This window comes from Danio rerio, chromosome 7 (assembly GCF_052040795.2).
Source record: "Danio rerio strain M-AB ecotype USA chromosome 7, GRCz13ab, whole genome shotgun sequence".
NCBI classification, from domain to species: Eukaryota; Metazoa; Chordata; class Actinopteri; order Cypriniformes; family Danionidae; genus Danio; species Danio rerio.
The window spans coordinates 21162501-21190404 of NC_141027.1; the positions used below are offsets into that span (position 1 = coordinate 21162501).

Consider the following 27904-nt stretch of genomic DNA (forward strand, 5'->3'; position numbering starts at 1 on the left):
TCTATGCATAAAATACTCAAATGACATTTTTTCAGCATTATGCATCTGGAGCACACCTTCTGAAATTTTGGATCTCTCAATGTAATAATCTCAACTTTCTGAAAGAGACAAATCGTGGTTAACATCTCTGTCTTGACTTGTTCTTTGATAACACTGAATAATAAAGACACAATGGATTAAGAATAAGGGCTGATTCACAAAGTTTTTCCAGTCCAATGTGCTACTTTTCATTATTTTTCAATGTAAATGTGCCTGACTGAAGTGCATGATCATTCCTCGCATCTCACGTCTTTTGACATGATGCACACAAGCATTTTTAGACGCCATGTCAATTTTGTTAAACTTTTGCATTCAGTGTCACTCATCAGTATCAGTTCCAAAGCAGTGGACCAATCAGAAGAGGTGTGTCAAGTTTCTATTTACAGGGACTCAGTGGCTTTGTCCTGATAGCCTCATGGTCTATGCAAAACATTATAAACATGCAACATTTATAACTAATTTTAAATCCCTTACTCATAATTGCGTGTTGTATACTAGAGTAGGTTGATCTGCTTCGTCCATATGTAGGCTTAAGCATTGGCATATCTTTGTTTACAAATCTATATTGGGTTTACTCCCATCGTATCTACAGAATTACATTTGTAAACTGTCCTTTGCTTTGGCCTTCACTCACAGGATATTTATTTACTGTCTGTTCCTTGAGTGCGGACTGAGATGGGAAAAAAGACTTTTAAATATGCAGCACCTTTTGCATGGAATAATCTACAAACAAAGTTGCAGTTTAAAGAATTGATTTCACTAAATGCTTTTAAAAAGAGTATAAATTGTTTAGTAATTGAAACACAGTCTTGTAGATGTTTTGAATAGTTTGTTTGTCAATGTGGGATTCATGTAAACTGTCAAATTTTTTTTTTTTGTTTTGTTTACATGTGACATCTGTACTGCCTAATCTTGGCCAGGACGCTCTTGTAAAAGATTTTTAATCGCAGTGTGTCTTATGATACGGTTTTAATCACAGTGTGTCTTATGATAAGGTTATGATTAAAATAATCCTGAGCAATGCATCTCACAATTGTTGACTTGAAGATGGGTTTTATGTGAAGAGCTTCTAAGAATGCAGATTCTCAAAAAAATCAGAATTAAAAATAATTTAATAAAAGTGTACTTTATCTGCATTAAATATTTAGTTTGCCACTTTTTGAACATAAAATAAATTTAAAGTAAAAAAAAAAATCTGCCAATGCAGTAAGACACTTTTTTATATCCAGTCTTATATCCAGATTCATAAGACAATCTACAGGTACTGAAGCAAGGTGAAAATTCCCAAAAGAAACCCCAAAATAAAAAATTCTGTCATTAATTACTCGCTGTCATGCTGTCCAATCCCTTTATTCATCTTTGGAACACAAAATAAGAATATGTTTTACTATTTCAAGTACAAAACCTGTAAAAAAAAAAAACTGTAAATGCAAATTTGTTTGCCTTTGACTACCATATTACATCAAGGTGCATTTACTATGGGCATTACGACACCTGCGTGTAGGGTTGAAACAATATACCGGTATGACGGTTTACCACGATTTGAACGTGCACGATTATCATACCATGAACAATTGCATATCAACGGTTTTAACCCTTAAAGACCGAGACAGCCGCCCGCGGCTAAAAATAAGTATTGCTCTTAAATGTTTAATAACTTTTGATCCGCTGATCCGATTCATACAATTCAAAGTTTGGCATAAAGAAGAGAGTCTCAGCTTTCCAGTGCTGTATCACATAACATTCACGGACGTTCAGAGGCTCCGGAATCAGTGCGGTTACGTCATCAAAATTTGACAACGCTGATTTGACAAAGAAACGCTCGTCACTGTGTCTCCGGACAAATCAGACATGATACATTGATGCATTGTCCCTCCTTCATGCCCAGATTGGTTCAAACTCGCTATATCACAACCAATAAGCATAGGTTTCGCTTTTGTTTGTGGACCAAGCTTTTTGAACAACACAGAATGAGAGATAGGCATACATTTATGCGCGGCTAAATAAAACGCAAAAAAAAAAAAGTTTTTCATGAAATAATTCTCATACTAAGTACTTTTGCATGCACAGCAGCACAGAAACATGACAAAACAGTGACACAGCAAAGACGAACTGCTGCTCTTGCTGTTTTCAAAAGACGCAAATGAAGATGCAGCTGTTTGTCTGCATTGCATACAACCACATCCAAATCCATATCGATAGACAACCATATCCATGCTGGCACATAAAACCTAAGGATGTTCCATATTGAATCTAGTTTCGTTATGTAACTATTTATAGTATAGTAAATATTTATATCTATTTTTTACTGAGGATTTGCACCATGTTTATTTGGACTTTATTTGGACTTTGACACATTATTTATTATTTTCTTATTTTTATTTGTTCATTGTAAGTGGTGTTGTTTATAGTAATCAAAAATATATTATTTGGAAAAAGTCAAATTTGCTTCACTGTTCTATTATTTTGTAACATTTGTAACATACCGTATACCGCGAAACCGTCAAACCGTGGTATTGTTTTAGACTATTATCATACCGTGAAAAATTCATACCGTTACAACCCTACCTGCGTGTTACACCACCGTCTCTAATGGCCATATGTTGTACTGCCCATAGTAAATAAACACTGACAACCTGACCAGGAAGAGAAGAAAGTTGTTTTTACAGTTTGTTTTGTGCACAAAAGTGATTACAGTTCAATAGGGAGTGTTTTTGGTTTCGTTTCTGAACGATTGCTGTCTCAACAATCTGATTTCATGTAGGACATGTTCCTCGGATATAATCTAAAATATTAATTTGTTATTAAATGAAATTATATTATATTATATTATATTATATTATATTATATTATATTATATTATATTATATTATATTATATTATATTATATTATAGCGACGCAGTGGCGTAATAAGTAGTGCTGTTGCCTCACAGCAAAAAGGTCGCTGGTTCGAGGCTCGGCTGGGTCCGTTGGTGTTTCTGTGTGGAGTTTGCATATTCTCCCTGCGTTTGCGTGGGTTTCCACCGGGTGCTCCGGTTTCCCCCAAAGTCCAAAGACATGCATTACAGGTGAATTGGGTATCCGCTGCGTAAATACGTGCTGGATAAGTTGATGGTTCATTCCACTTTGGCGGATTAATAAAGGGACTACGCCAAAAAGAAAATGAATGAATATTATATTATATTATATTATATTATATTATATTTTATTATATTATATTATATTATATTATATTATATTATATTATATTATATTATATTATATTATATTTTATTATATTATATTATATTATATTATATTATATTATATTATATTATATTTTATTTTATTATATTATATTATATTATATTATATTATATTATATTATATTTTATTATATTATATTATATTTTTATTATATTTTATTATATTATATTATATTATATTGAACGGAGGTCTCAGGAAATTGGATTGACATGAGGATGAGTAATTAACCACAGTTTTTGGGTGAACTAACCCTTTAAGCATTGTTTTTTATGTAGATCTTTCTTTTTAGAAGGTTTTCATTTCATTACTGGAACTCAAATCATTAAACACTAATTAAAAAACTGATTAAGAACTCGTTTGTTGCAGTTGTGTTGATTCATTTACGTACTTCCTTATGCATGATTAGTAAAAAAAAATCTGTTCTTTTCTCTCACAGCTACATCAGACGGGACGCGTCAGGGGCTGGAGAGCATGAGAGGAGGAGTTTGCGCTACACAGGGCATGAAGGTGGTGCTGAAAGTGGGACAGAGTGAGTAACACACACGCACACACACTCTTGGGAGCATATCGGCAGACAAAGCCAGAGGGTTGCTCACCTGAAACAGTTACGGATGCTGGATCTGCAGAAAGCGGAGGCTCAGTAAAGCGTTTCTCTCAGCGGCACACATGACCACACTCGTGACCAGTGGCTTTTGTTTACACACAACACATACTCTGTGTCGGCCTCTTGTTAGTTTACGTTATTAAACTCTGGAAAACAGTGGTAAGTGAATCCCAGCAGACTGTGGACACAACTCTTTGAGCCGTAACAGTACACCACAAACACACACACACACACACACACTCGTGACTGTTTAGTTTTGTGTTTAGAGTTGTATATCAGTCATGCCTATCAAACTCTACTGCACAAAGGAAGATGATTCAATACAGCACAAAGGCTTTGAAACATTTTGTCGTTCTTTTCCCGTTTCTTATGGCTGTGATTTCTTTTCTTTTTTTCCCCACAAACATTTATTGACTTTCCCTTAAAAATGCCTTTATGTTTCACTTTTTTCCTACTCTCGCTCTCTGTAGTTGTTATCTGCTTCGTGGCTGAAAGGTCACGTCTGTTTTGTTTGTCATCTAAATAAAAGCCGTTTCGGTTGGCCATATCTGATGAGATGCGTCTGCGCACACACAGGCTGTCATGGCATTTTGACAAGTGTGACAGCTCGCCATAAGCTCAGAGATGACCATGTGTTTGTGTGAAATGTCTGTCTGCTGTCTGAAGTGTTTGTAACCTCAGCAGTCGCACCTCAAAAGAAGCATTTTATTATGAAACATCTTAAAATACCATATTCTATACGTTTGCATTTATTTGTGTGTGTTTTCTAAAGTTGTACACTTGTTGGACAGTTGCCCTATTGTTTACCCTCTCTTTTATTTATTTATTTTTATTTGCTAATATAGCTGTTAGACTTATAAATATTATCTCCCTAATTATATGTGAAGATGTTTGTATATGATTTAGTGTTAACTAATTTAGCTTGACACCAAAAGCTTGAAAGTATTTTTTTTTTCATTTATTAATTTATTTTCCTTCAACTTAGTCTCTATCTCAGAGGTCATCACAGTGGAATGAACCGCCAACTATTCCAGCATGTTTTTATGCAGCGTATCACCCTTCCAGCTGCATCCCAGTACTGGGAAACACCCATAAACATTCATGCACACAAACATACACTACAGCCAATTTAGCTTCCTCAATTGACCAATACCGCATGTCTTTGGACGGTGAGGGAAACTGGAGCAACTGGAGGAAACCCACATGAGCACGGGGAGAATATGCAAACTCCACACAGAAATGCCAACTGACCCAGCCAGGACTAGAACCTGCAACTTAGATCCTGCTACAGAGCTACCCAATGAGCCACTGTGCCACCTAGGTGAATTGGGTAGGCTAAATTGTCCATAGTGTATGAGTGTATATGGATGTTTCCCAGAGATGGGTTGCAGCTGTAAGGGCATCCGCTGCATAAAACACATGCTGGATAAATTGGCAGTTCATTCCGCTGTAGCGACCCCAGATTAATGAAAGGACTAAGCCAAAAAGAAAATGAACGAATTAATGAATTTCATTCTAATAAAATTAATATTCATGCAAAAGATTGCTTAAATTATCTTAGCATCACTCCAGTTGCGACTTTAGACTTTTTTCCAGTTACATTTATTTAGAATAATATTTATTTAGAACAATAATTGTATAATAACAATAATGCTGTTATTTACTTATAATTATATCTTTTTTTTGTTTATAATATATATGTATAGTTTTTTTTGAAGGTGTGCCCCTGAGCTTTATGTCTAGCAACGCCTCTAATTGTTGTTCAGATATTACTGAAGCTCTCAATTATTACTAATAGTTTATTGTCAACTCTGAAGTACATTTTTTCTTTGCTACTTGACATTGATTTGCAAAATGTGATACTTTTTGTATTCAAAATTCTTGAATAAATATAAGTTCAAAAGAAGAGCATTTATTTGAGCACTAAATCTTTTAAGACATGCACGCTGTTAATTACAGTTTTGATCCATTAAATGTGTCCTTGCGGAATGAAAGTATACATTTCTTGCTTTTCAAAACTAAAATACCATTTAGTATGTCTCACTACATTTTCCTCTGCTGAATGACCGATCATGAATCACAGTGCTGCATTGAAAAGCTCAGAATACAGACATGTATTTGTTATGCTGATATTGTATGCAGGTTAACCGAACCATTATTATTACTAAGCTCTTTCTCAATGGTTTGTCCACAGGTCCATATGGTCTGCCAGCCAAATCTCCCAAACCTGACTCCGCGGGCCGTATCAACAACCCAAACCCAGGTAAACACAGCTGCCTTCGGTATCACGAGGACACGGCTCGTCCCAAACACACACAACATTAATAAAAGAACAGAACTAACGAAAGGAACAGGGGAAGCGAGCGACAGATGGATGGAGAGAAACAGGCGTCTTGGCACTCGGGTTCTCTTTGATATATTCCACCCTTCTGTTTGTTCTCTCCTCCTCACGTTCCCTCAATTTTCTCCTTCTTTTTCTCCATTTGGCGTCCTGCGTGGAGGCCCGGAGCTGCAGACTGCAGGCAGAATGCGGTGAGGGTAATGACCGCACGGGGAAAGATAAAGGATGAGAGGAGGAGAGAGCCGTCGTTTCGGAGACTTATTAATGCCATTAGTTTAGCGGCCCGAGTTTAGTTGGTCCTGAGAGGAAGAAAGACAGTAAATGGGAGGGAGAGGAGGATGATTAGTGTAGGATGATGGAATGAGAAAATTACTCACACTCTTTGTTTGCACGGGTTTGACATTTGGGAGCGCGAGACTGGAGCCTTGTGTCTTGTGCTGCTTTTACTTTGACATTCAGAAACAAAATAATGCAGAACAAGGAGAGAAACAAGGAGACATTATCTATCTATCTATATATCTATCTATCTATCTATCTATCTATCTATCTATCTATCTATCTATCTATCTATCTATCTATCTATCTATCTATCCATCCATCCATCCATCCATCCATCCATCCATCCATCCATCCATCCATCCATCCATCCATCCATCCATCCATCCATCCATCCATCCATCCATCCATCCATCCATCTATCTATCAATCAAACAATCTATCTATCTATCTATCTATCTATCTATCTATCTATCTATCTATCTATCTATCTATCTATCTATCTATCTATCTATCTATCTATCTATCTATCTATCTATCTATCTATCTATCTATCTATCTATCTATCTATCTATCTATCTATCTATCTATCTATCTATCTATCTATCAAACAATCTATCTATCTATCTATCTATCTATCTATCTATCTATCTATCTATCTATCTATCTATCTATCTATCTATCTATCTATCTATCTATCTATCTATCTATCTATCTATCTATCTATCTATCTATCTATCTATCATCCATCCATCCATCCATCCATCTGACTGTATGTCTCGTTCTATAGGTTATTATCCATCCATCCATCCATCCATCCGACTGTATGTCTCGTTCTATAGGTTATTATCCATCCATCCATCCATATAGATACATATATAGATGGATGGATGGATGGATGGATTGTCAGATAGATTAAACCAAGAAGATTTATTAATCCGAGATTTTATCTATCCATCCATCCATCCATCCATACATCCATCCATCCATCGATTGAATGCTAAAATGATAGATAGATAGATAGATAGATAGATAGATAGATAGATAGATAGATAGATAGATAGATAGATAGATTCATTCATATCCATAGAATGCTCAAACGATAGATTGCTAGATAGACAGACAGACACGCAGAACGACAGGTAGACATAAAGAAACAACAGCAGCACACATCCATATATGTATCTGTTTATAGCATGATAGAATACTAAACAGATAGATAAACCGACATGACAAATTAAAGACCCACAGATGGACAGTTGATGGAGGGTGTAGGTGAGTTTGGGGGCTGCAGGTCATTACGAGCACAATAACACGAACAGTCAAAAAGACACGGAGCGAAGGAGGAGGTGGAGGAAAGGAGTGAGGGATGGAGAGACAAAACGAGAGGAATTGTGTCAAGAATAATGATGGGCCAATTGAGAGGGCCTGCAGACAGATCCCTGTATTTCCGATTATTCCCGCTCTCGGCAGGGGCTCTCATTGTCTCCCGTAGAGATCACAACTGCACACAGACACACACGGACACACACGGACTGAAACATCAGCCATGTCCTGCACTAAGCAAGCACAATGGTCATTTGTTCCATGACTTGTTTTAAATGTGTGTGTGTGTGTGTGTGTGTGTGTGTGTGTGTGTGTGTGTGTGTGTGTGTGAGTGTGTGTAATCAAACCCGTTGTACCGTTCTAATCTGCGTTTCCCATTGCTAGTGAGCTTTAGTTTACCTTCTTAGGAAAAGTTCACACAAAAACTGAAAGTGAAGTGAAATATAAAAAGTGAGATCTTGAAACTGCTTGATGGATATCCCAAGTGATGTTTGATGGAGCAAGTAAATTTTTTTACAGTATTTCCTATCTTCTGAAGAAAGAATTTTATGAAAATGTGGGGCGAGGGCGGGGGGTGGGGAGGGTTCTGCCCTTTAATAGTTGGGAAATTGTTTGCTCTGATCTGTAAAATGTTAAAAAATATTAAGAATTCAAAAATACATATAACCACCTCATAATAATGCATACTTGCACCTAAAAAATTAATTAATTGGTTTGAAACTGGCAAAGAATGCCAACAGACAGTGTAAGTGTTAACAAAACATGATTCTTTAAAAAATACGTTTGTAGGTGTCTGTAAAACTAGATGCATGTGTTCGATGAAAAATACAGACTATGGAATGTATTTTTAACAGAAATATTGTGTAGATTGAATTTATGAACGTAAAATGTTAAAAACAGTAGATTACTGGCAACCATAGCTGCTGGTATTTTTCTGTAAAATCAAGAAAGAAAAAAAAACAGCAAAACGTTTTTTGTGTCACCATTGTGGAGTTTGTGTTCAAGCCCAAGATGAACTGAGAGCATCTGATGTTGTGCTGCATCTTCTGTTTAAATGTAACTTTGTAGTTACTAATGCAGTAAAAATCTGTTTGCTAATTGCAATCACACATGAACACATTAATGCATTTAATGACTTTACATTTTTGTGCACTAAACTATGATTTTGTGAACTAAACATCAGTTCATGAAATGGAAGTATTTTCTGTAAATTTAAACAGGTCTATAAAACTTCCACATTTTTATCGAAAAATACCACAGCTGCTGGTATTTTTCTGTAAATCTAACAGATATTTTACACTAAGAGTTTGCTAATTAACACTCTCTGAGTGTTGATAATGTTAATTCTTTTTAAAAGTGTTATTTCACCACTTTTATAGTGGTTCCCATATAAACTCGGAGGGATTGTTAATATTAACTCTAAGGTAGTTAAATGTACTATCTAAAATTTGCAATGTAGTTTGTATTTTATTATACACTTGCTCACACATGGAAGAGTAAAAAAAAACCTGCAGTATTTTACAGTCAACCCCTGATAAGTACAAGAAAGCAAACCTGTTTAATATCACACGTCATTGAGAACCAGTCAATATCCCATAATAACAAATTTGATTAATAAATTAGATGTAATCAAATAAATACTGTATATGAATTTGGTTCACTGAGGCATATTACCAAATATAACTGAAAAACTTGGCTTGTAAAATCTTTTAAAATGAATAAAAACTTCATACATGGGTTAATACTTTTGACAAGGCTGAAGTTTTAAACACAGCATAATTAAAGTTCAATTCAACTGAACTTTCTCTTTAAAAGCCTCTAAAGTCCACCTTTGAGAATGACCATGTGCTGGTTATCTAGCACATCTCTACTGCGGGGGTTTTGCACTTCCTCAGGTTCATCCTAAAAAGTCCAATCAAGCCACAGCGTTTAGATTGGCTTTCATTTCCCCAGCGAAATGCCTCCCACATGCCGTAATCCCGTTATGTAAAGATAAATGACTAATATAGCCTCATAGATCCCACATCTATTAAAGCGCTCTCTCAGCTGTTGTTCATAGACGGGGCTAAATACACCATTCCAGTGTGTAAAGCTGCAGCACATTAAGCACAGCTCGTGTTTCGATGTGTTAAAAAAGTTATTTATTATGTTTTTTTTATTACAGAAGAGAGCATTTAGAGCTGCTACTCCCCAGTGTGTCCTCTGAGTGTTTAACAGCTTTTAGGGTAAAAAAAAAAAAAAAAAAAAAAACGATAAACAACTTCCAGCAGCAGTAAAAAAAAAAATAAATTGCTATATTAGGAATTATTCATGTTGTACTGTAGAGGCCTATTCATACAGAGGACATATTCAGCATGGATATATACTCAAAAAACAGGCCACTTCTATGAAACTATTTATATTGGACACAACACTTCATTTTAGAAGGTTTTTGCAGTTGACGTTCAGTATGAATAGAGCTTTTGTCTGGGATTTGTGTTGCTTTAACGTTTTGTTCTTGTTGCGAACAGCTCAAATCCAAATTCTCATCGGCTGATCTTTTTTTTTTTTTTGGTTTCAACTCATTGGTCTGATGGTTGCGGTTCGCGTCTCCATTGCCAGACCACAGTGGCTGACCACAGGTTTACACTGCGTGTTTTACGCCCGTGCCAAAACGTACATGTTTGCGGAAACCCAATCCACCTTGACTCATTGTGATCTGAGTCACTGGTCAGCGAATTCAGAGAAAAGTCTGGCACTTCACAACATCCTCCAAACTTTATACCAATTTCTGACAGTTTGAGGGAACACGGCGGTCTTGGTCCGGTCTGATCTGTAAAGGACATGAGCAAGCCAATCAAAGGGTTAGATGACTGGATGGATGGATGGATGGATGAATGGATGGATGGATGGATGGATGGATCTATCTATCTATCTATCTATCTATCTATCTATCTATCTATCTATCTATCTATCTATCTATCTATCTATCTATCTATCTATCTATCTATCTATCTGTCTGTCTGTCTGTCTGTCTGTCTGTCTGTCTGTCTGTCTGTCTGTCTGTCTGTCTGTCTGTCTGTCTGTCTGTCTGTCTGTCTGTCTGTCTGTCTGTCTGTCTGTCAAACTATCTATCATTTTAGCATTCAATCGATGGACGAATGGATAGACGGATGGATGGATGGATGGATGGATGGATGGGTGGATAGATAGATGGATGGATAAATAGATGAAATCTCGGATTAAAATATCTTCTGGTTTTAATCTATCTGGCAATCCATCCATCCATCTATATATGAATCTATATGGATGGATGGATGGATGGATGGATAATGACCTATAGAACGAGACATACAGTCAGATGGATGGATAGATGGATGGATCTTATGCCTGTGCCAAAGCATACCTTTGCGGAAACTCAATCCACCTTGACTCATTGTGATCTGAGTCACTGGTCAGCGAGTTCAGAGAAAAGTCTGGCACTTTACAACATCCTCCAAACTTTATACCGATTTCTGACAGTTTGAGGGAACACGGCGGTCTATAATTGGTCCGGTCTGATCTGTAAAGGACATGAGCAAGCCAATCAAAGGGTTAGATGACTGGCCCCGTTTAATTTGTTCCATTTGATTGGTTAAAGTCATTAAGTAGCCCATCAGATGATGAGGTAGACGGAGGAAGGCGATGCTCGAGGGCAGGATGTGGCAGCGCTAATGAACCCGCTCCATCAGACTAATACTCATGTAAGTGTCAGAGGGCACTTCTCGGAGTCTGCGCTCCAATACGGGAACAAGTTAAAGGTGGTCATCTCACTAATGGGTGTCATCACCATATGCGATCCAGAAAGTTTGCCTGAAACACGCTCTCAAAGTTTCCCTGACAAAATGCGCTGAACTTTAGAAACCTGTGCCCAGGCAAGGGGAGTCAATTTAGGGTGTTTATGTGAAATAATTTTGTGTTGAAGTTTATTCAAGGAAGTGTTATGTGACTCATTCTAGAATTTAAGAGGAGGAATAGCAAGCGGTTTGCAGAGTAATGTGATTCTTCTAACCTTAACTTTAAGCGAGAATGTGTGACTGCAATTTTTATATATTTTTAGCTTTTAAATTTCCCATTATGAAATTCTAGCCATAAATGTTGTTTTGTGTCAGAATGTGCTGTGAGAGAATACTGAATGTGATCATTTATTTGAAAAGAACAAAGCCTAACAATAAGATCTTAATTATTTATTATATGAACTAAGATAAATTAATTAGTTATGATGTTTAACTTCTTATTTTAGTTATTGATTACATTATTTAATGTCAACTGAAATTACATTTTGTAGTGTCTATACACACACACACACACACATATATATATATATATATATATATATATATATATATATATATATATATATATATATATATATACATATATATATAAACAGCTTTTATTCTAGTCGAACAAAACATAAAACAAATAACACTTTCTCCAGAAGAAAAGATATTATCAGACATACTGTTTATATATATATATATATATATATATATATATATATATATATATATATATATATATATATATATATATATATTACAGGCCTCGAAATTGCGACCATTCTATGCGACCTCATAATATATTTGGGCGCATTAGTGCGACTGCAGATAATGGTTGTAGTGCGACCTGATTTAATTTTTTGTAAAAACGTGCTGAATCGGTCTTCCCTGCCGCTATATTGGTTCATATTAGCTGTCATTCACTCAAGGTATTCCGCTGTCAGATGACAGGGAAGGAGCTTTTATGACCACGGGAAATGCAAACTGCTAAAGAGTAAAAACTTAAAGCACACAGGTTTGCAAACCCCACCTAAAGTTGAGGCGCAGATGAAAGCGATCATGACACGTCACGTGGTGAATAATGATCCACCAGCTGAGATCAATCTAGTACGCGCTTCTTGGAGAAGGTGCCCGAATCTCCATGTGTTGCATTCACTGCGTGTTCAGCGCAAATGTCCGCCAAAAGTCAAATCTAATACTGTACATCATCGCCAAAGGAGCTCGCCTTTACTAATAAGTTTACACTGAAACTGCGGCTCATAACAAAGACCGGTATTGCGCCGATGGTTAGCGCAAGAATCCTGCTCTGCCTGCTCATAAATTGGGTCGGCTGACTCGCCTGCTTTTCCACTAACACAGAAAAATGAAGATCCTGAGCTCAGACGGAACCTTTAAATTGACACAAACTGAAACCAAAACTTTTAAAGAGTGATAGAAGTGAGACTTTACTTTCTTTCTTTTGTCTATTCTTTTTTTGAGGTGTTTATTATTTTTATATTTATTTACTGATGACTGCTTTGCAGCTTTCATCATTGAATTGAAGGATTTATTATAATCTTTTGTTTGTTTTGTAGCAGAAATATTATTTATTAAATTGATGTGCATATAAAAACAGCAGTACAAAATAAATATTCCTTACTGCAATGCTTCATTTTTGTTTGATGCAAACTATACAATTATTTTTCATAAAGTAACAGACTTTTTATAGCAGATAACCTACATTCATGCACATTCAAGGCAGTATCATAATGAAAAATGGAATTCATTGTTACTATTATTGTCATTTTTTATCATCATTAATATTCTATGGCCTAATTATTCGACATTCATTTTGGAATTATTGCACACAAATATCAATGTCTTTGCAGCATTAGTTAGATAGTTGTTTCTGGTTTTTGTCAGTCCTATTAATGTTGTTTTAAAATACAATAAATCCCTTAAAAAACAATTTGCAGCGGTGCTCATTCATTTTTGGTGGGTGCTCCTAAATTTTTTCTGGTGCTCCTAAAATGTTTTTGGTGCTCCTAAATATTTGAAGTTTGGAGCACCGGTGCTACCAAGTAAAAAAGTTAATTTCGAGCCCTGTATTACTTTATACACCTTAAAGTTGCATTTATTTGTTCAAATAAACATATAATTTAAATATAGACATATTATTATAAAATATTATAGATCTTTTGATAAACAGAACATGTAAAAAATTGGAAACAGTTTTTAAAATAATATTATAAATGCCTTAACTGCTAATTTTGTTAAATTGAATGTGTCCTTGCTGAATTCAAAAAACAAAACAAAAAGCTTTTGACCTGTAATAAATGTTTGAAAGAAATCACCCAGATATCTAAAAAATGCCATTTTCTCAAAAAGAATTTTTATAATGGCCACCGTGTAAATTGATTAATTATATCCAAGTCAAAACAATAGAGTCTTTTTATATCTGTTGAACTGATCAAAATCTTCTCTCTGTTTTCCAGGTACTGGAAACAGCACCCATCCGCAAATTCCTCCTAGAGGTTCTGGTGGTGAAAACGGCCCCCTTCCTGCCTCCAACATCGCAGTTATCGCCGGTGCGGCTGGCGGTTCAGCATTCCTCCTGCTCGTCACTGCTGTGATCTGCGTGGTGTGCTACCGACGCCGACACGCCAAACATTCCGAATCGCACCATCCTCCCCTGTCCCTCTCCTCTCTGACCTCACCCAAACGGGGATGTGGCGGGGGCGTAGGGGGCGGCAACAACAACGGCTCAGAGCCTAGCGACATCATCATCCCACTGCGGACTTCTGACTCCGCCTACTGCCCGCACTACGAGAAAGTGAGCGGGGACTACGGCCATCCGGTCTACATCGTACAGGAGATGCCTCCTCAGAGTCCCGCCAACATCTATTATAAAGTATGAGAACCGGAGACCACCTTACTGAAAACATCTGCTATAACCACACCCACCTTAAACGACTACCTAAACCCCGCCTCCAAGCCCCGCCCCTCACCGTCTGCATCCCCGTAGATCAGATACCTTTACCTTCACACACATTTCTCCGATACGCTGACCACTCATGGTCGAGTGAGTCTGATTGTGTGTGCTATCGTTCCTCAAAACTTTCCCCTACTTTGGCCTTTTGTTGGAGAGAGGATGTCTTAATGTAAAGGTGTCCTCCTTTCTGACGTCCCACATGGGGAAAAGTTCAAAAATATACAAGACCTCCTGGAGGACTGAAAAAAAAAAACATTATCTCCTTTTTAGGGGGCGCTCTGGAGCACAAGCATCAAAACTTTTTTTCTGATGTATTTGCGAGACTCTTAAAAGACAAAAAAAAATTCTGAACCTACGAAGACAACGCAGACTTTGGCTTCGAATGCTACATTTACTCACAAATAGCAGTCTAGTTTGTGTTAAACTCCTTCGGAAGGGGGAGGGGCCATTGATTCAGCCAATCGTCACACAGGGCTGCAGTCCCGTAATCTGAAACCCGTGTGTTGGATTGGTGGAGCTGTAGTGGCGTGGAGAATCTTGTATATTTTAATAACGTGTGTATTTTGTGAGTGTCTAGGATAAATATTCCAACATTGCTGGCGCGACCGGCATGTTTCAGTACAACTCGCAAGTGTTTTTGCGCGTGGATGAGTGAGTGTTTGAGTACAGTGTTAGTGTGAGCATGGGCGCGTGTGTTTGTTAGACTGTTTCAAAACCAAAACACAAAAATATGAGCGAACATCAAAAAGTTTTTTTTATTGCTTTCGACACATAGATTATAATTATATATGAATACTCAGTAAATAATTTTTAGATTTTTTTTCATGTAAAGTTACAGTTTGTTAGGCCTAATTTTTGTTCTCCTATTTTTTATGACATGCTGACCTTGTTTCATCCCCTTTTTTTGAGTTGTAAATTAATTTAATGCTTTCATTCTGTTGCGGAAAGCCAGTTTGTTTGGTTCCCCCTCGTTTTCCTCTTTCCCAGGAGTCTCTTCCGCTCTACACATATATTTTTATAGCTCCTTGTACTCTGATGTAGTTTTGAAGCTAGACCTCGTTTGTGAATGTGTTGAGGTAGAACAATCCGAGAAAGTTTTTTTTTTATTATTATTATTTTTAAAAGACGCTTGGAAAAAAGGGAAAAAACCCGGGAAGTAGGGAAGAATTGGATGGGGGTGAAATAAAAAGAATTGTGAACACCGCCTGTTGAGAAAGCTAACGCACAAGCGAGGAAGCTTCTACAAAGACTGTGAAACTATGGAAGAATCACACATTAAAAGAAAAAACATATATGGGAGGGGGAGGTGGGGGAGAGGAGGAAAGTTAAAAATGCTTAAAGGAGAAATAGAGAAAGGGAGGGATGGAAGGGTTTTTAATAAACCTGTCTGAAAATGGTGGAAAAGGCAGGCCTGTTGGTCTTCTGAGGTAAAAAGAGACAGTTGAGGGAAAGAAAGGCATAGATGGACACACTGAATTACTCTTTTACAGACACACAGTGCTCTTTTTTGTTCACATCAAGTGAAGTGGAAATATTTCTAGACTCGTTGCAAATTCTTGAGTATCTGTGGACACGTCTCAATTTAATGTAGACGTTTACACACACATGCACACACACATACTGAGAGAACAACGATGGCCATGGCACACAGAAAAGCTCTCTTGTAAAGTGATTTTCACCTCACACACACATGTGCAGCTCCAAAACACAATCAAAAGCCATTCTGATTGGGCATACATGCTGGTTACCTCAACAAATGCCGTGATTAGCATTGTTCTTTCACATTCTCTTTCTCTCTTTTCTCTCTCTCTCTCTCTCTCTCTCACACACACACACACACATATACACACACACAATCATGCAGCTTTGTAACTAGCTGTGTGTGTATTTCTCTGTTAGTGCCAATGAAATTGCTCTTTTAGGCCTGCAACACACTCTGTGCAAGTATGTGAATACAAATGCTTTTAGCTACATGTTATTGCTTCCTGAAACTGCTTTTTTTTGTGCCAATGCAATGATTAGCATAAGATACATTAGTTAAAGTTAAAGTAGCATAAAAAGTACCATATTTACAGTGAAGCTATTATGACTAAAAGTGAATAATTTGTTCCTAAAAGTTCTTTCGTTTTAGATACATCAATGTGGTCATTGTTTATGTTGCATCTTATGTGTGCTAGTATGTTAGTAATATGCTAGCTGCTCTAAAAACAGCTAGACTTACCTCAGCAAACAATTTTGAGTTTAATTGGCATCTAATAGACATCTAAATGTAGACAGCCTGACTAAAACAAGACTAAACTTGGGCTGTCAGAGAATAGATATCGAAGAGTAGCCCAAAACCAGACTAGATGTCAAATAGACACATTATACAGACTTTATAAGTGTAGTCATTCATTTCTGTTTATTTGATGACTAGTCTAGTTTTGGCCTATTCTTAGACGTCTATTAGATTTTTACTGACAGACCAAATTTAGCCTTGTTTTAGCCAAGACAACCATTTTAGACGTCTATTAGACATCTTGAATGCAACGATTAGCATAAGATACATTAGGTAAAATTAAAGTAGCATAAAAAGTACCATCTTTACAGTGAATCTATTATGACTAAAAATATATTATTTGTTCCCAGAGTTTTTTTTAGCTAGTATGCTACTGATATGCTAGCTGTGCTGAAAACAGTTAGACTTACCCCAGCAAACAATTTTGTGTTTAATAGACGTCATCTAAACGTAGACAGCTTGGCTAAAACAAGGCTAAATTTGTCATTGAAAATCTAACGGACATCTAAGCATAGCTCAAAACTAAACTAGTGGTCAAATAGAAAGATTAGACAGACTTTATAAGTGTAGGCATTCATTTCTGGTTGTTTGATGACTAGTCTATTTTTGGCCTATTCTTAGATGTCTATTAGATTTTCACTGACAGCCCAGATTTAATCTTGTTTTCGCCAAGACGACTATGTTTCGATGTCTATTAGACATCTTTAATACAATGATTAGCATAAGATACATTAGATAACATTAAAGTGGCATTAAAACATCTTTATAGAGAATCTATTGTGACTAAAAATGTATTATTTGTCCTCAAAAGTTCTTTCGTTTTAGATACATCAACGTGGTCATTATTTATGTTGCATCTTATCTGTGCTAGTATACTACTGATATGCTAGCTGCGCTAAAAACAGTTAGACTTACCCCAGTAAACAATTTTGAGTTTAATAAGCATCTAATAAATATCTACGTAGACAGCTTGGCCACAAAACAAGGCTAAATGTGGGCTGTCAGTGAATAGACATCTAAGAATAGCCCAAAACCAAATAGTGGTCAAATAGACAGATTAGACAGACTTTTTATGTGTAGTCATTCCAATCTGCTTATTTGATGACTAGTCTAGTTTTGGCCTATTCTTAGACGTCTATTAGATTTTCACTGACAGCCCAAATTTAGACTTGTTTTAGCCAAGATGACTATGTTTAGAGGTCTATTAGACATCTTTTAGAAACAAAACATTTCCAAATGAACTAAAACAACAGAGCAAATTAGTAAAATCCTGCCCATGATTTAATTAAATAAAGGAAACCAATTTTAACAATATAGCATATATTTTTAAGCATTAGCATCTGTGTTAGCACTCTTGCACAGAATATGGCCTCAGGAGTAAAAATTGTGTTCTGTTTCACTGCCATTGTCACAGTGTGTTTTGTATGCGTGTAAAAGAATGTTATCACTAAGAAATACGCCGCATACATGCACATAATAACAAGCCATTCACAGCCAAATACGTTGGTGGTCTTATTTTGCAGATGTGATTTGTGACTGACGCTGGGACTTGACCAATCTGTTACTGTTTTCTATCTGCCTAGGAAGCTTCAATATTTGTCTCTCAAAAGCATTTAGTTTCGTATCACTCTGGTGCATCAAGACTGTGAGGGTAAAAAAAAAAAGCGACATTGTTTTCCTGTCACATGGATGTTTTCTTCTTACACGCAGAGATTTGGATTTTGTTACTTCAATATCAAGTTGCCTAAAAATGTGGAGGTGTTACGTTCGTTCGGCACTGTTGTATTCGTGGGCTGTTTCATGCATATTTAAGCGTTCGATTTCTGTTCAAGTTCTGTTGCATTTACTAAAACAATCAGCGTAAGCCATGTCTCTGACCCTGTGCACATGGACTTGGATAGGTGTGTGTGCGTGCTGCTGTGCGAATGTCCCAAACACACATGGACATCGTTTAAAGACGGACCGACGAGATGGAGAGGAGCGTTTGAGTTCGTGACACACAAGGAGACACAAACTCTCTCTCACCATCCTGCCTTTTTTAGGTCTCGTTTATGGAACATGGCCTCAGAAAGGTCCATCTTCTGTCTTTCACATCCAGCGGTTCTTTGTGCACTTGCTTTCGCCATGAGCGCTGGGACCAGTACTCTGTACGCAGACACATGCGGGGGGCGAACCACAAAGTGTGTATTTTTTTAGGGAACGCTTCAGTTGTGTGTACGTGTTTCTCTGTGCCAATAGCCAGCGGGTGGCGGCCACTTTAAAGACCTCCATTCCTCTCCAGTGATGTGTTCAGACGTTTGTAAAACACCATGTTTGTGTGTGATGTTTTCTTTTCTGTGTCCATCCTTCCATCTCCCCCCCATCACGATCCCTCTCTTGTTTTTCCCTCCTGCATACATGCCTTTAAAAGGGTTAAACAACTAATACATTCCTTTGAAGAAATGTTGATTAAAAAACACACAAAAAAACTTTACAATGCATTCTTGTTTTTCTTTTTTCACGTATACTTGTGTTTGTATGAATCTATTGAACGTCCAACTAAACCTTTTAATGCTCTTTATTTTTCGTTCCACTCTATCATCACTCGGGTTTTCTTGTTATTTCATCTACTCTGAGTAAACAGGCTTTTACGGTCACCATCCATTGCAAGTAGAGAGATAAATGTGTTCTTTAAATGAAGCGAAATACCTTTTCTTGTGTTATTTATTTTAGACTGTATCTCTCTTTTTTCTTTTATTGCTTTCCTTTAGATGCTTCTGTAGGTTTTTTTGAATTTACATTTAGTTGCTAAAGCAACCATTGCCTTCTGGCAACAATTTCAATTTTTAGAAAAACTTACGAAATCTGCTGGATTGTCCCTCTGAGGTTGCCGCACAGTTACAGGTGATGCCGAGGCGAGGAGTGTATTGCTGTCCTGGGAACACTTGCGCCGTTCCACATTTGTCCCATTGGTGTAACATGATTTAGGTGTGAAGGGGAATGTTCTGAAACACAAGGGAGAGAAAGAAAAGCTATTTAAAAATGGCCTTATAGGCTTCTGCTGTCTTGTTTATTGTGTAATCATTTTTCTAAAATGTGCCTGCATGCTATTAATGACCCAGAGGAACATTTTATAGCCCGATCTCTGCTCTGGGAATTTCTCAGCTCTGTCTCAGATTTTTCTTTTCCAGTTTCTTCGGTTTAAATTAAACATCAGATAATAAAATGTTTGTTAATAAAAATTACATGGATTGCATGGCTCAGATAATAATAGTTTGTAAGAATTTTATATATTTGCGTTTAAGCAAAGGTCTCCATTTTCTCTCCATTTAAAGTCATTGCTGTCATGGAGAGTGGTTACTCTTTTTCCAGTTAAACACAAAAAAGGAGGAATCAACTAAAGAAATAATAATAAAAAAAGATCTGAAAGGATTATTAAGTAAAATAAAAATGGAGAGCACTTGAAAATCCTCTGAAAAAGAAAAAATACTTTTTCTTATCAAAGGCCAAAAACCATACTTGATTGAGGGCTATGGGCTGAAGGAATATACATTAAATGCACTGTAAAAAGTGCAGGGTGCAATACAATTCAAACCAAATCATTTGTTAAAACATTTAAGTGGATTAAAAATAAAAAAGCAAGTTTTCCCCAAAACAATCTCAAGAATTGTGCTCTTTTTGCATAAGTAGGTTGAATTAAAGTTGATTACATTAAAGTTGCCATAGGTAATTTCTTAATTTATATTTCTTAATTTTATATTATTAATAAATAGATTTAATCTTATTAAATAATGCAATATATATGTTTTACAATACATAATAAACTTATTATAATAAAAACAATTCTTTAACACAACGGAGATCAATGACAAATACGCAAGTAAGTCTTCTGCATTGTCTTCTATCCATCAGTGACTGTATTTTTTCCCAAATCTGATTCATTTTAAACATTTAGTTGATACATTTAATTTCAGTTTGGTGTTTTAAATGTATTATTATTTTGTTGTTCAACAATAAAACAAACTACCAAAAACCTACCTCTCTTCTAAGACTGGATGGCAGGCCAAATTAAAGGTTACCAAGGGCCAACTTTGGCCTGCAGGCCCTAGTTTGGGCATCTCTGATTTACAAGAAGTTTAACATTTAACAATAACAAACGAGTATTGCCTAAAACAACAATAGATTTGTAGCTAATTTTATTTGGCAAAAATAAACATCATAAACTTTCCTTAACTCCCTTACTAGCCATAAACAGAAACAAAGTAGGCTACCAAAAAAAAAAAAAAGACACACTCCCCCTAAGCTCAAACAATCATTGATACTTAAAGCAAAGCAATACATTTTAATACTCAAAATTGGTGATTAATTCTAAACAATATTTAATATGGATCAAGACTACCTGGGTTAAATTTCTTTACTCTAATCCAGGGGTGTCAAACTCAATTCCTGGAGGGCCGAAGCCCTGCACAGTTTACAACCCTGCTTCAACACACTGTAGGTTTCAAACAAGCCTGAATGACTCAATTAGTTTGATCAGGTGTGTTTAATTAGGGTTGGAACTAAACTGTGCAGAGCTGCGGCCCTTTTGGAACTGAGTTTGACACCTGTGCTCTAATCCATTATCCTGTGGGCATGTCAGGAGAGGACATATTTATTTTGACTTTTGAATTTCCTGACCCCAGGAGAAGAGATTAGCATTGGTATAAATTGTTTTTCTGCCCAATATTTTCCACACTCACTTGAGAACAAGTTCAAGAGCAAACACATTTTAAAAAAGATCACATAATTTGTCGATATAACTTCCGCTTATGCGACGAGCTCCGTGAACTTCCGGGCGCCCTTCATGTTCGGGTGATGCAAATGATTTCGCTGCTACGCGCTTTGAGTCAGAATTCGAGAATTTCATCATGAAGTCGCAACATCAGTGCCCCGCTAACGTAAGTAATAATGTGTTATAGTAACGTAGTAGTGTTGGAGGACAAATGTTATTATCTATTGCGTTTCATAACAGGGACAATGACGGATGTATGATTATGTATACAAAAACCAGGTGGTTGTTCAACTTTGCCAGTTAATGACGTCATCTGCACGTCGAAATGTTTGGACTTAACGTTAATGATTCTGTAAATACAGCCTAGGCTTAGATAACTTTATATTACAATTTGTATTTTGTAAATTTATTACCACTTCATATTTCCAAGTGTGGAAATTCATCTTTGACACTTTCATAAACTCAATCAAGCAACATTCCCTTTACTGTGCATTCATAATGAAACACATACAAGATAGTAGCCTACACACACGTACCCCCTTGCATGTTGTAGTTTTTAAAGATAATGATTAATTTAACCCTCTATTATTTAATAAATCTTTCAATAACCTCTTAAAATGTGTTTTTCTTAAAAAAAAAAGTCTATATTAGGCTACTTGCCATTTTATGCCTAGTTAATACCAGTCTGAACTTCATTTTGGCTTCGGAAGTGCCCTAATTCTTTGTGGCATAGATTTAGGAAGGTGCTAAAAACATTTCACAGAGATTTTAGTGCACATTGATATGACAGCACTGGCAGTTGCTGCAGATTTGTCAGCTGCACATTCATGATGTGACTGTCGTGGATGGAGATTTGATGAGTCATTGTCATGTTCAAAAAAACAGCTTCGTGATGCTGTTTTCGCTCTGGATTCTGGAAATGCGTCACAGGATGAATACGTAGTTGTAAAAGGTTAGAAATGACCATCACCCTAAACAGCTGATCCAAGTGTTGATTTAAAAAACTTAAGTTGTTTCTAAGGGTCTAAAATTGTTGCAAGAAATATTCCCTCCACCCTTAACAGCAGCATCAGCAATCTGCACTATTAATATAAGGCAGGACTCAGGAGCTTAATCCATGCTTTAATGTTGATTACACCACAAATTATGACTCTTACCGTCTAAATGTTGCAGCAGAAATCAAGACTCAAGAATCAGACCAAGAGACATTTTCCTAATATTTTGTAATGTCCAATTTGAATGAGCGTGTGATGATCTGTATACTCTGTCTTCTGTTCTTACCTGACCGGTGGGTTCTTCTGCTGCTGTAGCGCATTTGCTTCAAAGTTTGACTTGTTACACTTTTTGTGACAAGTAAGTTTTAGTTTCTGTTGCCTTTTTATCAGCTTGAACCAGTCTGGTTCTCCTTAGATCTCGTGCACCATCAATGCATTCTCACCACCAAAACTACCACTTAATGGATATTTTATCTTTTCCAGACCAATCTCTGTAAACCCTAAAGATGGTTATGGTTGAAAATAGTAAATCAGCAGTTTCTGAAACAATCAACAGCCACATTTAAAGTCAATTAAATTACCTTTCTTCCCTATTATTATATTCTGTTTTTATTGTCAACAGATAATCTTGACCTTGTCTACAAGCCTAAATTGTATGTGAATGGCTGATTAGAATTTTAGTTTAACAAGCGGTTATAAAAGCTGTATTTAATGAATGGGCCTGTAAAAGCAGGCAATAAAAGTCTTTGCATAAAAAAACATTATTTGTATGCAAATATTTATCAGCATACTATGTGTCCTGTCAGTCATTTAAAAGAGGTAGTTCACCCAAAAATGTAAATTTACAGAACTCATTTATTCACCGTCAAGTGATTCAAACCATTATGAGTTTCTTTTTTTGTTGTACACAAAAAATGTTTTGAGAAATGTAAGAAACCTGGGTAACACTTTACAATAAGGTTGTTTAAGGTATAAGTTATATATTTATTCAAAAAGTGAATGATTCACATTCATCAAGTAATTGTTTCTTACTGTCTTCAGGTGACTTAAAGACACACAATGCTTTCCTCAGCGTGATATTTAAGTTATATATTTACAATAAGGTGTGAGTTAATGTAACTGCATTTACTAACATGAACAAACAATAAGCAATCCATTCATTACAATATTTGTTCATGTTAGTTCAAGTTAATTAAAACATAGTTGTTCATGTTAACTCATGGTGCATTTATTAATGTTAACAAGCATGCATGTATTAGTAAATGTTAAACTATAATTAATAAATGTGAAAGTATTGTTCATAATTAGGTAACGTTGGTAAATACATTATTGAAACCTTACTGTAAAGTGTGGAACCCTCGACTTTCATAGCAGTAAACACAACTTATGTTATATAAATTATTTCAGCTTTTGTCAAAATATCTTCTTTTGTATTTAACAGAAGAAAGAAAATCAAACAGAATGATCAGTTTTGGGTGAACTATCCCTATTGGAAACATGAATACACACATTCTGCTTTATTCTCGAAAAACAGCTGTGCTTTTCTCTGAAGTAGAGCACAGTTTCTGTTGTGTTATTAAAAAAGAAGGGAAAAAAAGCCTCAAACTTGGCCTGGAGTGAAATCAATTAGGAGATAATCCTCTATAATCAGATTTGAACAGGTTTTGGCGGCAAGGCTAAGAATCCCGAAGACCGGCGCGTTTGACTTGAATGCCGCCACGGGAGCCTTAAGACCGCGTTGCTATGGGGACCCTCCTGAAGGTCAGAGAGAGCGAGATATCGCTTCCTAGCCGCCTGCAATTTGGCCATTTGAAAAGCTGGTCAGTCATCTGCATATCAAATGCGCAAAATGAGCGATCGAGAGAAACAAGAGGCTAAGGAGAGGGAAGTACAGGCCGCCTCCCCTGCATTTCCTTTCTAAAGGCTGAGGTGAGGAAAGGTGAGGGCTGAAAGTCAAGTGTCTCTCTCCATCTCTGATTGCACCTGTAGGCAGCATCGACTGGAAGCGACTGATGAAAAGAAGGGTCTTTAAGTCGTCACCAGGAACCCCTCTGCTTAATCTCTCTTTCGGTCTCACAGCCACCACAGCTCTGATCTCTGACAGGGCCATTCTTTCTCTCTCACTCCGTCTGAATTTCTTTCTTCTCCCTCTTTCGACGTGTTCTCCTCCCTCCCTCGTTCAAGCCGTGCATTCTTTATGTTGCAGGAGAGAGAAAAACAAACTGCTACAGTTAATAATGGGGCCGATGACAAGTACAGCTGGGCTGCTAAAAAATGAAGCTGATGAAGCAACAGACCTGAGAGAGAGAGAGAGAGAGAGAGAGAGAGAGAGAGAGAGAGAGAGAGAGAGAGAGAGAGAGAGAGAGAGAGAGAGAGAGAGAGAGAGAGAGAGAGAGAGAGAGAGAGAGAGAGAGAGAGAGAGAGAGAGAGAGAGAGAGAGAGAGAGAGAGAGAGAGAGAGAGAGAGAGAGAGAGAGAGTCGTTAGAGGGTGTTCATTTCAGATGATTAATTTATTAACATGACATGATACCAGCCGAATATCCGATACAATACAGTTCATACACCCACACAGTCTCATATTCTCCATCCAATTTACTCACAAACCTCAAACGCTCGCAAACCCTCAGATCTATATGATAGCATCCGGAAACATCGCCCTGAGTTATGGGTAATCGTTTGCCCTTGGATATTCTCACAGAGAAAAATGCACGGTGGTCCCATGATCTCATCCATCACTCATACACCATATATCAAGAGTGCTTCTTTCATCTTTGATACTTTGGTTTCTTTTGTTATTTGAGAAATTGATAAGGTGACTTCTTTACTTCCATCTACCGTCCAGAACGATTCATCGCTGCAAATTGTTCAAGCCTGTTTTCTTGTTTCGTTGCGCTTTTAAAACTTTTTTTTGTGTGATGGTATACCACCAAGGCCACTATTTAGGCTGATAGCTACTAGTTAGACATTTTGTAGGCTTCTGTTATAGGCAATTCAGCCTGCGTTATGTGATCTTGCCAAGCAGTAATTTAAAACTGGTTACAACCTAAAATATTATTGGAGCTCTGACAATAGAGCTTGATGCTGTTGAATTCACTGTGGGTTTCCTAGGTTTATGCCACCGGATGAATGTAAAGGTTACAGTAATAATAATAAAGACCATATATATATATATATATATATATATATATATATATATATATATATATATATATATATATATATATATATATATATATATATATATATATATATATATATATATATATATATATATATATACACACTTTTTTTTTTTTTTGAGATTTGGATATATTGTGGTACTCCCGAGGCTTGACCTTCATTCTCCGCTGTCTCAGCTCCCAGTGTGTAGAGGCTCAAATAAACATGTCCTGATGCCCTAGACAAAAAATTTAATCCTCAAAGAAATCACGTGCTGGTAATTTGCATTTAACATTCTGGTGTTAAATGCAGTTTTTAAGTTTCAGACCATTTTAATAGGTAAGATCAAATTTTACTTGTTTAACACTACATGTTACAAGTTTGGGGTTATTAAGATCTCTCTGAAATGAAAGATTTTGTTTAACAAGGATGTAGTGTTTGTAATTATTCATTCATTCATTTTCTTTTTGGCTTAGTCCCTTTATTAATCAGGGGTTGCCACATTGGAATAAACCGCCAGTTTTTCCAACATATGTTTTACGCAGTGGATGCCCTTCCAGCCGCAACCAAACTCTGGGAAACACCTATACACTTATTCACACGCATACACAACTGACAATTTAGCTTACCCGATTCACCTGTAGCGCTTTTCTTTGGACTTGTGGGGAAAACATGGTTACCCAGAGGAAGCGCACGCAAACACAGGGAGAACATGCAAACTCCACACAGAAATGCCAACTGCTGTGAGGCGATCATGCTACGCGCTACGTCACTGTGACGGCCAGTGTTTGTACGTTTGTTACTGTATTGTAAATATTATTTAAACATTATTAATAATGATAAATGTTTCAGGAGCATCAAATCAGTATTTTAGCAGTATTTCTAGTTTAACTCTTTTTATTGGCAATTCTTAATTAGAGAGTTGTTAAAAGTGAGGGAAAGCAAAACCATAATACATTAATTTCACAATATTGAAGAAGAACTATTGGGTGGTAATTAAACGCATTCCACACTCTCTGAACCATATTCAGAGGAAAATAAAAAAGTCAACAAAAACAAAAAACAATAACAAATAAAAAATAATAGTAAATAAAAATAATAATAAATTCCAAATTACTTTTACTATGAGTTCTGATGGATCATGTGATGCTGAAAACTAATAATGCCTAATATTCAGCTTTGACATCTTACAAAAAGTTTTTTTTTTTTTTTAATTGCAAACAAAATGGCGTTTAAATACAGTTCCATACGTTTTTTTCTTTCTTTACAAAAGATGCAAAAAAGTTACTGGCGAGTTAATGTGTTACATGTTTTTCTTTACTCAAAAAAGCAGGAATCTTTTGGTAACTGTAATGACATTATAGAAAAGTATTGCTTCTTTAGAATATTTCAGACATATGAACATATTGGATAAGTGTAGCAAAGCCACACCAAACGCAACAACTTGATCTTCCATTGTTAAATGAATTCGATAAAAATCACACAACATTTTTACACTGGAAAGCGTCTTTTTATGCTAGAATGTAACTGATTTGCTGCAATCAGTGTAGCCAATTTTGATGCTCTTGCCGGCTTTAGTGTGAACGCAGTTAGATTCCATTAGTAGAATCTTGCAGTAACTCTAACAAGACCAATTTTTAAACTAGCTGAAACTAAATAAAAAAAACAAATAATTAAAATAAAAATAAACTAAAAATAAATTATAATAAAGGAATTTAAATTATGCAAATCTAATGGCCTACGATTTAAACAAAAGCTGCTGCTCTCTGTATCATATTTTGTTATTTGTTGTCATGTGTAAATTACATGAGCATAATTTACAATATAATATAAAAAGGTATCTTAATGCAGGTTGTAAACAGAACAGGAAACAAAACATTCTTTGGGAGGATTGCGTTTTTTTTATGTTGACAGAAAAACCTTTTTTAACATCTCTGAGCCTTTGTGTTCCCAAATTTTGTCCTCTTCTAAATCCTTTTTTTATGTATCTTTTAGATTGGACAGAAGGACGCTGCCTTCAAAACATCCACTCAGCATGCTGTTTCTAAACTATCTATCTCTTGGCCCCACAACCTGTTTTGATGCCCAGTGACCTGAGGTCAGTCTCACCCTGCTTTA

At 36.3% G+C, this 27904-nt stretch overlaps 3 protein-coding genes across 12 annotated transcripts in view; 2 read left to right on the forward strand and 1 right to left on the reverse strand.

The window, feature by feature from the left end:
- The window catches only part of efnb3b (ephrin-B3b), a 125876-nt gene extending 111347 nt beyond the window's left edge, over nucleotides 1-14529 (forward strand). The window contains 3 exon segments of one of the 3 annotated variants that reach the window (NM_131806.1): nucleotides 3723-3815; nucleotides 6085-6153; nucleotides 14108-14529. In NM_131806.1, the coding sequence (NP_571881.1) occupies nucleotides 3723-3815; nucleotides 6085-6153; nucleotides 14108-14529 (584 nt within the window). 3 annotated transcript variants of the gene reach the window in all.
- Nucleotides 1-27904, reverse strand: part of LOC147843097 (uncharacterized) — a 552330-nt gene that overhangs the window by 125723 nt on the left and 398703 nt on the right. The gene's annotated exons all lie outside the window — the stretch shown is intronic.
- LOC147835961 (uncharacterized) overlaps nucleotides 21674-27904 on the forward strand; it is a 133365-nt gene continuing 127134 nt past the window's right edge. For 6 of the 8 annotated variants that reach the window (XR_015495545.1, XR_015495543.1, XR_015495546.1 and 3 more), the window contains exons 1-2: nucleotides 21674-21798; nucleotides 27782-27884. Coding sequence is in view for 1 of the 8 variants with exons in the window: in XM_087260948.1 (XP_087117074.1) it covers nucleotides 27868-27883 (16 nt within the window). In the remaining 7 variants the exon portion in view is untranslated. The remainder of the gene's footprint in view (nucleotides 21799-27781; nucleotides 27885-27904) is intronic. The other 2 variants (XR_015495542.1, XM_087260948.1) reach the window with 1 other exon arrangement.